This window comes from Petaurus breviceps, unplaced genomic scaffold, assembly GCF_028583685.1.
Source record: "Petaurus breviceps papuanus isolate PSGF00001 unplaced genomic scaffold, PetGlider_PUasm1.0 208, whole genome shotgun sequence".
NCBI lineage: Eukaryota > Metazoa > Chordata > Mammalia > Diprotodontia > Petauridae > Petaurus > Petaurus breviceps.
Window position 1 is genome coordinate 16,358,849 of NW_027185852.1, and position 12,471 is coordinate 16,371,319.

A 12,471-nucleotide genomic window follows, 5' to 3' on the forward strand; every position below is an offset into this window, starting at 1 on the left:
CTATCTATCTATCTATCTATCTATCTATCTATCTATCTATCTATCTACCTGCCTGCCTATCGGTCCATCCATCCATTTATAGACTTGTTGAATTGAATTGATAAGTCTCTCTGATTACAGGCTGGTTCTCAAATAAGAGATAAATAGTATATTACCAGACTGAAAAGCCTTTCCATCTCTGATATTATCCCTGATTTTTCCCTTTTCCTATCAAACAATCCCGGTTTTTTTCAACCAGTCCTCATATGGACAAATAGATACATAGCTTATGTTCTGCTAGAATAGCCTTGAAAAATCCATAGTCACCTCCATGAGATGTGACATTCAAAGACTTCGATGGAAACACCAACACAAGTCTACAATACTTTGAAGGTTAGGAAATGCTGAAGGAACGTGGGAAGTATGTAGAGAATGTGGAACTCAAGTTGTCCAACATTTGTATGTTTTCCATTAGAATGGGAGTTCTTTGAGGGCAGGAGCTGTTCCTGTCTTTCTTGGTACCACCAGTGTTTAGGACAATGACTGGTACATAGTAAACATTTAATACTTGCCATTCGAAATATGTCTAGTCTCTTTGTCCCTTTATTTTACCTGAAAATTAGAATCTTTTCTTTGAATATTCAAAGATGTATGTGACTTTGCCAATGTGGACCCTCCCAACATCAACATAGGTTATAATCCTTCTGTGAATTAGCAGACAGCCATCAACATTTATTGTGGCTTAATAATTTCATCCTTCAGTGTCTAACTGAGTGATAGAACCTCTCCCTATCTAGAGGTCATTTAACAACAGACAGAGAGTTGAGGAGTCCAGGCCCACACTCAGAAGTCTTTCAGCTTGGTAGGAACTCCGCAAGCTCTTACTCTTTGAGAACCCAGAGTGACTTACATACTATAATAAAGCATCAGAGGAGACTGTGTTGGGACCTAGTTTCACCCAGCTTTCCTTCTGCTTACATGTCTACTAGTCTAATCTGGAAAGTCTTGATTCCTAAATTTTTTTTACCATCACTCATGCTAGAGTGGATCTTCACCACTGCTGGCATCTAGCAAAGCTATATATAGTACACTAAGATTTGCAAAACACATTACAAACATTATCTTGTTTTATTCCCACAACAGCCATAAGAGGCAGGAGCTAGCATTACCTTTATTTTACAGATAAGGCAATCGAGCAAACAGCAGTTACAAGCCTTCCTTAGAGTTATACAGTTAGTGAGTATCTGGGGCTAGACATGAACTCAAGTGTTCTTGACTGCAGATCCAATGTCCCATCCATTGGGCCACTTTCTTTAAGTCCAGGATGAAATGTATGTCCAATTATTCTGGGAAAATTCCTTGAAAGCTGGCTTCTAGCCATGGAAGGTAGGACGATACATTGAAATATATGAAAGCTCTTAAAGAGTTGGGAATGATTACTCATGTTTATTTAGGGACCTGCATATAGTCATTTTTTTAATCCTCTCAGGCACCATATTGGTTAAATAATAAAAGTTTTATTATCACCTATTCTACACCAGGGAAACTGAGACATATAAATCTAGAACTAGCAGGGACCTGAGGGGCCGTCTCGTTCCATGCCCTCACTGAAGTTAAGAAGGTTCCATACCTTGTCTGCAGTCATACAGAGAGCCATGAATCAGTGGGGCAGAGGCTCAGCTTCTCTGACTACAGAGTTAGCCATCTTTCCCTTGTACCACAATACCATCCATTTCTTTTTTGATAGTAAATGAGTAGGAAGTTGTCCCTCTCCCTTCCTCCCTTCCCAATGCAAAGCTTGAATTGACCTCTTGGCAACTTTCACAAGATGCTTCTTGTTTTGTGTTCTGGGGCTAAGCAGAAAAATAAAAAAGTCTAGTTCTCTTGATAACTTAATAATTTCTTGTTTTGTATTCTGGTTTAAGTTAAGTTATCCCTTGATAACCCTTCAATTGAAGACATCTCTCATGGTGTCCACCCACTGACCCCCAGTCTTCTCTTCACCAAATTAAATGGCCCCTTTCTTTCACCTGATCTTCATAGGACTAGATCTCACAATCTTTGCCTCACTATTTCCCTAATCCTTTTAGACAGTTAAGAGACTTAGAGTTTGTTCCAGAAATCCTCCAAAGCCCTAAGAAATGATGATTTCTAATTGAAGGGACATAGACTTTTAATCCTCTGCTCCTAGAGCTGGGACACCGAGTAACCTACTTGAACAATCAATGGTTATGGAGGACATATTTGTATTGCTTCCCATTATCTTCAGGGTTAATGATCCTTCCCCTAAACCAGTGATTCTCTACCTTATTTGTGTGTATCATGGACCCCTTTAGCAGTCTGGTAAAGCCCATAGACTTCCTTCTCATAATAACTCTAGGTAGTACAGTGGCTAGAGTTTTTGACTTGGAATCAGGAAGACCTGAGTTCAAGTTCAGCCTCGGGAACATATTAGAAGTATATCCCTGGTCAAGTCATTTAAGCTCTATTAATCTCAGTCTCCCCATCTATAAAATGGGAATAATAATATCATCTACCTCTGAGGGTTGTTGTAAAGATCAAATGAAATAATATGTGTAAACCCCTTTTTGCAAAGTTTATAATACAAAAATATAAACACTAGCTATTACTGCAATTAGATAATTGAACAAAATGCTAAATTTCAGCTAGAGGTTAGTAAAAATAAAGATGTAATCCTCCTCCCCCCACCTTATCTCACCAACCTTTAAGACCAAGATTAATCACTCCTGCCCCAGACAGTAGCTCACTTCATTTCTATGCCTGCATCTTCCTTGCTTTGCATTCTTCTCCTTCTTCCCTTCTTCCTCCTCTAAGCTTTGCTTCCCCTCTCCCCCCAACCCTTACCCCTTTGTCCTCATCTGGGAAAATATAGGGAGTCGTTAGTCTCAATTTAACGGAGTAATGACTTTTAAATAAAAATACAGTAGAAATGGGTACTTATCAAAATGGAATGCTTTCAGACCCATGCATTTAAAGAAGATATAAATTTTAGGGCAGGCACTAAATTTTAACTGCAATCTGGGAGAAAGCCTTTTCAGTAATTCATAGAGAAAAATTAACAAAGCGAAAATTGCTTATCAGTGTTCTTTTGAAGTCCTGATATAGAACATAATTCTACAGATCATTAGGCCCTGCTCTGAGGACGAGAGATTTATATTGATTGAGGGAACACAGAGAGTGAGGCTCCCAGCCAAGGCAAACAGGCGCTTTGCTGAAGGAGCTGTCCAGTAACACATTAGTGTCTTTGAGGTCAAGGGCAGGATAGAAGGGGGCTGGCATGTGCAGATCCAATTTCATCCCTGTGTTCTCTGGTCACTGTGATGTCACTGCAGACACTGACCTTTCTTCTTCAGAGAGCTGACTTTTCAACCCAGAAATGAGCCTTTGTGGAAAGATCAGACCAACCTGAATAAGGGTATCGGGAACAGGCAGGGAAGGAGGAGACCTCTGGTCTCAGATAATAGAGAAGGGAGAAAAGACAAAGGGTAAGATGAAGGGCTAAAGATCTTGTCCAGTGTTTGTGTGTGCGTGTGTGTGTGTGCATGTGTGTGTGTGAGTGTGTGTGTGTGTGTGTGTGTGTGTGTGTGTGTGTGAGAGAGAGAGAGAGAGAGAGAGAGAGAGAGAGAGAGAGAGAGAGAGAGAAACACAGCTGTGAGTTCTTGGGTTCTCACTTACCCCCATGTGACAAGAAGATGTTCCACAGATCACAGCCAGACGAGAAGTAATTGGCTGCTTTTCACAGGGCAGGTTATACCCTTTCACATCTGCTCCAATCACTCCTGTGAGAAAACAAAACAAAATTCCTTCAACATATGTGTGTGTACGCATGTATATGTATATATTTTAAAAGCAGCAATACACAGACATCACACACACACACACGAAATTCTCCTTTTATATAAGAAAAATATTGAAAAAGACTTCTCATGTGAAGGCCTGGCTGTAGGTAATAGGGGAAATTGATGCTTCAGGGCTACGTTGCTGAGGATTGCTTCCTATATGGGAAGAGCAAACCAATCAGTCAAAAAGCATTTATTAAGCATTTCCTACATACTAGATGCTAGGAATAAAAAAACAAAAATGAAATGTTCCCTGATATCAGGGAACCTTCATTATACCAAGGGAAATACAATGTACACATTTAAGTGGTGTAGTGGATAGAGCCCTGGACCTGGAATCAGGAAGAACTGAGTTCAAATCCAACCTCAGATACTTATTGGCTGTGTGACCCTGGGGAAGGAAGAAAGGGAGGGAGTGAGGAAGAAAGGAAGAAAAAGAGGTAATCAGGAAGGAAGGAGGAAAAGAAAGAAGCTTTTATTAAGCTCCTACTTTATTCCAGGCACCGTGCTTTGTTCTTTTCATATGTTTCATTTGATCCTCACAACTCCAGGATTTAGGTGCTATTATACACATTTTTTAGATGAGGAAACTGAGGCAGAGAGAATTTACATGATCTCTTCAGGGTGACACAGCTAGTAAGTATCCAATGATGAATTTGAATTCACATTTTCCTGACTTCAGGACCAATGCTCCTTGGATTTAGCATCAAATTCAGAGACTGATGTTTAATACTTTGTTGAGGTGGTGAGGGCAGGTGTGTGTGTGTGTGTGTGTGTGTGTGTGTGTGTGTGTGTGTGTATGACACTTCATTCTCTGGGTATAAGTTTTGTCCTCTGTTAGGTGATGTGGTCTCTCTGAATTCTGAAACTGTGGTTGTATTGGAAGGGTGTGGAACAAGGCCACTTTAGGCCTGAGGTCTCGTCTTTATTGGAAGGGGCCAGGAATGGAATTGCCCACATAACAGAGACAGTGACCTTGACCCTGTGACTTGGCTTTGTCCCTGTGTGCTTCCCTCCACTTGGAAGAATGGATTTATGAGCTGAAAAACTGAATGCTTAACTCTCTTAGTGATTTGGTATTTATTTAGCAAATAACCATTCCTTGGTTTATGGCTTGCCCTTCCAAGAATGAAAATGGGAATATAAAGTCTCCAAAGACCATGCCTTGGACTCAGACACGGAATCCCAAGAAAGGATTAAGACTAGTCACTAACAGAATGTCTTGCTCAGGAGATAATAAACCTCAGTAGCATCTAAAATCTTGAGGGAATAAGACTGAAGAGGCATTTTATCTAAAAGGGATGGGAAAAAGAAAGAAAAAACACTACATTTTGAGATAAGAGATCCTCGCACATTCATTCTTCTTTAAGGAAGAGAGGGCAGCTGAGGATTTCAGCTCCACTGGGAAGTTTAGATGGTGGAGATTATAGTCAAACACCATCCTGCAGAAACTGCATCTAAGTAAACCAGCAAAGCAGTGACAACTGTCTAACTGAGGCTGTGATCCCCAGAAGGAAGGCATGTCCAGAGTAGAACTGTAATCTCAGGAGAAATAGCCAACATTAATGGCCATGAAGTGCCTGAGGCTACAATCATTGCCCTGCTGTATGTGAGCCTAGGTCTCACAGCACTCACACAATATGGGGCCTCTCTGAATATGTTTCTTAATCTGAAGTTATGTGTTTCTGGAAAATCACCTTTCTAGATTTATGGGGGAAATGATTGCTTCCTATTTTGACAATGATGGAGATAACAACGATGCAACTGCAAGAAATGCCTTTGCTTTAAAGTAATTGTGCCTGATCTTTAAAGGGAAACACATTGGTGGGGGCTCACTGGCTACTGTCTTAGGGTACATTGACTTACATACCACCTTGAAGCTAGCTGTCCACTGGGAGAACGGATCTCTAAGACAAAGAGGTGCCTGAAAGTGTTAGACTATGATTCTACATCTGAGGAGGAAAATCCTTTTCAATCAGGGATTTCTTTACTTGTTGCCCCATTAGATTATGAGCTCCTTGAGGGCAGGGACTATCCTTTACCTGATATGTATTATATTCTTAACAAATCTTAGTGATTGACCACCTGACTCAGTTTTCTCAATGGGAAAATGGAGATAATAATAGCATCTACCTCCTAAGGTTGTTGGGAAGATCAAAAATGATAATATTTGTAACACAGTTCCAGGGAAATAGTAGGCACTTAATAAATGCTGGTTTCCTCCCTTCCTTTCATATTTTTCTAATTATTATTTTTGAATAATTAAATAATAATTTAATTCATAATTAATTAGATATGTTAAATATATAATAAATAAATAATAAATATATTTGATTAAAAATAATAATCCAATTAAATAATAATTGAAACAATTCAGATTATTGTTTGAAAATTTCAAAGTTCTTTATAAATGTCAATAGTAGTAATAATGGTACTTGAACATTCATTTGTAATACTGGTTAATAAAGTCCCAAGTAAAACAATATTGGATAACAGAGTTTGTGATGAAGGGGATAGAATTAGAATTTTTCTGTATTCCATTTTTCTACATCCAAACAACCAGTCCATAAGGATTTATTAAGCATCTCCTATGTGTCAGACACTGTGCCAAGAACTGAAGATACAGTCAGAATGGAGGGTTTAGCATATGCCCAGATTACCCAATATGGTGTCACTCATGTGGAAGACACTAGACACCTGCTTCTGGGAGACTGAAGGCCTCAAACACATATGCACATTTTGCCTGGCCTATTAGGGTAAAGACTGTCTGTCTCTGAACTGGCTGATTGAGTATCCTTTGCATTTCTCTACACTGGCATCTGAGAGTGAAGGGTTCTTTCATTCAAAGTTGGTTACACCATTTACTATGGGGAAAGGGAGGGTCTATGGGCTATCCCAACCTTGCTTCTATCCCCATGTCATATGCCATTTTCCTTGATCCTTTTCCATTAGAGGCACAGGGGATGGAGCTTCTTCACCTCTGGCCCTGGAGTATAGGATCTCAAAATCTAAGAGTCTAGGAATTCAAATCAATAAAGAGCCTGAGGAATAAGGGTTTGAGGAGAGAGACCAAAAGAAGTCAGCACTGCTGGCTTTGGTCTTGAAATAATGTGACTGATGCTATTAGGAATTGAGTTAAACTCTGAGCCTAATCCCCCTCGCCTCCCTAAGGATGAGAGTTGGATTATGTCCCCAAGGTACTGGGGAACGTGTTTGAATGTTTCTTCTTGCTATAGCTTTGAAGTAAATATTTCTTTGTAAAAGCTAATCCAAAGTGAAGTGGTTTAATGGGGCTGGAGATGCTAGTCAGAGGTTCCCTTAAAGGGGGAGAAGATAATCGAGCCCTTGGGGATGTGCTCGAGTCAATCAATGACAGAGAAGAGATTTCCCAAACGTCTTCGAACACTCGAGAACCCTGAGCAATGGGCAAAATGTACCAGTCCTGCTCCTCAGACAGCGGGGCCAGGGGTCACTGTGTTTTACAGCAATAAAAAAGCAAAACAACGCCTGCTCTCAGAAATACAAAACAAAGGAAATATTGGGGCAACGACGCTGGCAGCTCGGGGGAACAGGAGAGCTTTTCTGTAGAAGGTGACTCTTCAACTGAGCCTTGGAGGAAACTCAGCATTCCAAGAGTCCGAGGGGAGGAGGGCTGGAGCACAGCAAGGGAAAAGGCCCAGAGAGGCGAGACGGAGCCGCGAGTCAAAGGAAGTGCGTGAAGGGAAGTTTGGCAGGACCTTGGAGAGCTTGTGAAAGGGAATCCAGTGGAATTCGGCTGAGAGCAGGAGGTTCGAGCCAGTTTATTGAGTAGGGGAGTAAGCAGTCAGAGCTGCCCTAGGAGAAAGATCACTTCGCTAGAAGCGCTGAGCATGAATTGGTCGAGGCATAGACAAATTAGGCTGCAGAGGTAATAATAAAGGCCGGTGGGGATCAGTCCCTGATCTGGGGTGGTGACTGTGTGGGTGGAGACAAGCTGTGGAGGTAGGTTGTTATTCTTGCTTGGGAAGAAAACCAGAGTCCTATTCCCCTGGTGTCCAAATATGGGAAACAGCCCGAGAATTCACCCCTAGAGCTTTAAAGGACCATCAGCCCTGGACTTGGGCTCAGGAGTATTAATGGATATTAAATGCATTGGATTCTTCAGAAAGTCAGGTTTGGCTTGGAAAAGGGAGGCTTCAAACGGGGTTAAAAATTCCTCTTTCATCAGAGGGCTTTTGGACGCCTCGAGAAGCTCTGTCACCCCCCCCCCCCCCCCCCCCAAATCCCTCCCCTCAAATAGAAGAACTCTAAGTGCCAACAGTTTTTGGCCTCGGAGACCAATCCAGCCCTTTCTTCCTAAATGCCTGTTGTTCATCAGAACGCTCCATCCCTTGAATCTCTGCCAAGTGGAATAGCAGAAACGGCATTAGAGGGACTGTTTTGTTCAGTACTGTCTGTGCAGTTAAGAGAGCGGCTTAGAACCCAGTGCTGACGACACCAAGGTCATGGACTTGCCTGCCTCTCGGTGTCGGCTCCAGGCAGTCCCTAAATCCTCCCCTCACCCCGCTTCCTCCCTGCTGGCTCATTGTGGCACAATGGTGGTTCCCAAAGGTTATACCAGCATAAATGCTGACAAGTAACATGAAGATGGGAAAACTCTCAGTATCAGCCTGGTGGTGGACTGGGTGTCTGCCTGGTCATCTCAAGAGAGGCAACCAGAATGTCAAGGAACCTTGAGTTCAATCTATATCAGTCACAAACCAATCAATAGGAATTGATTAAGGACCTGCTGTGTACCAGGTGCTATGCTAGATACTGAGGAGTCAGAAAGAAATACAATTTATGAGGACTGATGGACAGAACTGAGAAGAGAAGCCCATCAGTCGGAGCTTAAAGGAAGGAGATCTGACTTGGTCTGTCTGCAGAACCAGGGACTATGGGTAGGAATGGTGAAGAGAGAAATTCAGGTGTGATGTGAGGAAAATTCCAGCTGTCCAAAAATTGAACAGGGTGACCAGAGGCTCTCCTTCAGACAAAGGCTAGCCCACTTGCCAGATCTGCATTAATGGGAATTCTTTTGGAAGCATGGGTTAGATTACACAGTTACTGAAGTCCTGCTCTTAAGTGCAGTGATTCTGGGACCAGACCATGGAGGTGCACAGAACATCATTGCCAAATTGGCTTCCAGCTAATGGATTTGGAGGGGGGAGGGTGCACAGCAATGCTCAAAGACCTTCACTTAAGTTATATGTAAGGGAGTTTCCTGATGAATCTGGTGAGGTATTCATCCAGAGTCATCTTGAGGTGGGAGAAACGAGTCAGGCATCATAATGATAATGATTTGTTGTTGAGTCTGACCCCATTTGGGGCTTTCTTGGTAAAGAGACTGGAGAAGTTTGCCATTTCCTTTGCAATAGCATTTTACAGATGAGGAAACTGAGGCAAATAGGGTGAAGTGACTTGCCCAGGGTCACACAGCTCATGAGTGTCTGAGGCCAGATTTGAACTCCCAGAGATGAGTCATGCTGACACCAGGCATGGGCTCTGCGCTCTCTGGTGCTCCCTAGCTGCCCTAATGATAAAGATAGCTAGCATTATGTATGAGAGTGGTACCTACAGTGTCTCATTTGATATTCACAACAATCCTATGAGACAGGGGCTGTTTCCCCTGATTTTCCAATGAAGAAACTGAGCCTTATAGAGGTTAAATAACCTGCCCAGGGTCACACAACTAATATATATTGAAGGGGGAATTCTAACTCAATGTTCAAGTCCAGTGTTCTTATCCCTGGGGTCATGGACCTGCCTTGGTAGCTCTGCTCCCTCTGATCCCAGAGCTTGAAGGTGCTGGACTATAGGGGCTGTGACCTACGTCAGTAGAGAGTGTACCCATAACAACAAAATCAGCCATCCTTGAGGGAGCAGACTCAATTTGATGGAGTGGACACTGAATGCAGAGTCAAAGAATTTAGGAAAAATCCTGTCTTTGCCTACTTGACCATAAGCAAATTACTTCCCCTCCCTAGTTCTAAGTTTCTTCCTCTTTCAGTGAAGGTGTTAGAGTGGATGACTTGACTTGGTCTGTTCGCCCAGGGTAGCAATCTAGTAAGAATTGGAGTCTGGATTTGAACTCAGGTCTTCCTGACTCTAGGCCTGGCTCTCTATGCACTGGGGTAGGGGGTTGGGGAATCATAGGATCCTAGATCTGGACCTATGAGATACTTCAAAGGCCATTTAATTCAACCCAACCATTTTACAGAGGAGGAAACTGAGGCACGGGAATTTATCTCAGTTAGTAAGCATTGATGGTGGGATTTGAACCCGAGTTGTCTTACTCCAGAGTTATAACTCTTTACATTGTATTATGTTCCCTCCCTAGGAGGTCTTAGGAGAATATGGACAAGAGTTAGTACATAGAATGGGTAGCCTTGGGTGGATGGAAGACATCCATCCATCGAAAAGATCGCAGAATCATGGAAGCATCATTTGCATTTCTATCTTATCCCTCTATGAGGCTGGGAGCTGCCTGAGGGCGTGGCCTATATTTTAGCTAAAGTCTGTTTCCTCAGTGCCTAGCACATTGTGCTGTGCACAGTAGTGGCTTAAAAAAATGTATGCACACCCATGCCCATACACATATTTTAAACACATAAATGAATACTGTTTTCAGGCAACATTTTCAAGGAAGCAGATTGCCCAGAGGTATATTTTCATGGGTTTTTAATGGGAGCAAAAAGTTTTATGTTCTCTGTTTTTTTTTTTTATTTCAAAGGGGATATGTTGAATATTTTCCATTTTTCCTTCACCCAAATGAAAATACTATGAATTAAAGTTAGGTAAAAGTTGGTTTTTACTTGCATGAAGTTTTTAATTAATTTTTTAAAGGATGTAAAAAGCTCTAAATAAAAATAAAGGTTCCCACTCTAGCCTAAGAACACAAGACATTATTCATTAGAGTTCAGAAGTCATTGAACTCTCCTATAACCCAGTTTCCATGTGTCTAAAAGAAAGACAATAGAAGGAGGCCATGTAAGGGTCTCTTAATGCTAAGAAAGGGTTTGAACATGGAAATAACTGTGATATGGTTAGAATATCTTAGTGAAAAAGCAAGTAAGTTCATCTCTATAAGCCTTAGTTTCCTCATCTGTAAAATGATGCAGTTGGACCAGATGACCTCTGAGATCCCTCCTGGCTCTGGAGCTATGATGCAGTGATGCTATGAAGTGATTCCTTCCTTGTGGCAATGTTCATGCCCAGCCTGATGGAGAAAACCAAGCAGAGCAGGACTAAGGGGAGTTTTGCTATGTTTTTCTCTCCATGAATGAATGAATGAATGAAAAAAATGATTTCTTTCACTCTGCGCAAAAAGCTGGGGATAAAAATAGAAAAATAACAAAAACCTCCTGGGATCTTTTGGGTCAGCACAATACCATTGGATAAATGATGATCTTGTCTAACTCTCATGTTACAGAAGGGGAAACTGAGGCCATGAAGAGTAAAGTGATTTTGTCAAGGCCTCATTAGTGGTTAATGGTAGGATTGAGAAGAGCCCCTAAGGATTTGTGAACCTCAGGCCAGTAGGTCTTCCTTTAGGACCTGGTTCTTGAGAGCTGGGTGAACTTGACTAACTCACCTAGCTTCTCTCAGACTCAGAATTAGAGTCAGTCACTATAACCCACCCCTCCTCTACCCCTAATCCTCAGGTTTCCGAATCTAACAAATGAACTTGCCAATGCCTATAAAATCTAGGTCACTGAGGTTGTTGTGAGGAAAGTACTTTGTAAACTTTAAAGAACTATAAAAATGTCAGTGGTTAGCAGATTACAACAACTCATTCTTGAGACTGCATGGAGGGGTGTGCTGGTAAATGTTTAACAACCTTCTCTTAGCAAAAAAAAATGTAGCAGGACAGGTATTTAGGTTTAGTTTAGATTATTGCCATTTTCTATATTACTTTGTTAGGTTTAGACTGGACAAAACAGAGTCGAGTCCTGATTGCAGCAAGGTTTGGGAGGTAAATGCTCATGATGGGGAAAGTGAAAGAATTAAGCATTTGTGTGGCACCAAGACACTTACAAATGTTGTCTTATCTGAATCTCACAGCAACCCTGCAAAGCAGGTGGGGATTTATCCCCCAATTTAGAGTTGAAGAAACTGAGGCAAACAGGGTCAAATGGCTTGTCCAGGGTTACAACAGCAAGTAAGCATCTGAGGTCAGGTTTGAGCTCAGGTTTTCTCTTTTTTGAGGGGGGGGCTTTTTGGAGGGGGGAAGGTAGGGAATTTGGGGTTAACTGACTTGCCCAAGGTCATACGGCTAGTTTTTGTGTTAAGTGTCTGAGGCGGAATTTGAACTCAGGTCCTCCTGACTCCAGGGCCAGTGCTCTATTCACTGCACCACCTAGCTGTCCCCTAAGGTCTTCTTGACTCAAGGCCAAGAGTGCTATCCACTGAGCCACCCAGTTTAACAATCATTTCTTAAGGAGCCATTTGGAGCTGGTTCTAGCACATCCCTGACTCTATGGCACATGACTGTGTTTGAGGATTTCCTCCCATATAATCAGTAGAGAATTATAGAATCTTAGTGTTGGCAGGGCCAAAAAGGGTCATGTAATCCAGCCCAGGCCTCCTGAATACTCATCTCCCTGCTTGCTTG

At 41.9% G+C, this 12,471-nt stretch overlaps 1 protein-coding gene across 8 annotated transcripts in view; it reads right to left on the bottom strand.

The window, feature by feature from the left end:
- LOC138165296 (FGGY carbohydrate kinase domain-containing protein-like) overlaps window positions 1-12,471 on the bottom strand; it is a 545,803-nt gene that overhangs the window by 189,362 nt on the left and 343,970 nt on the right. For all 8 annotated transcript variants that reach the window (XM_069093464.1, XM_069093465.1, XM_069093467.1 and 5 more), the window contains one exon: window positions 3,676-3,779. In XM_069093464.1, the coding sequence (XP_068949565.1) occupies window positions 3,676-3,779 (104 nt within the window). The remainder of the gene's footprint in view (window positions 1-3,675; window positions 3,780-12,471) is intronic.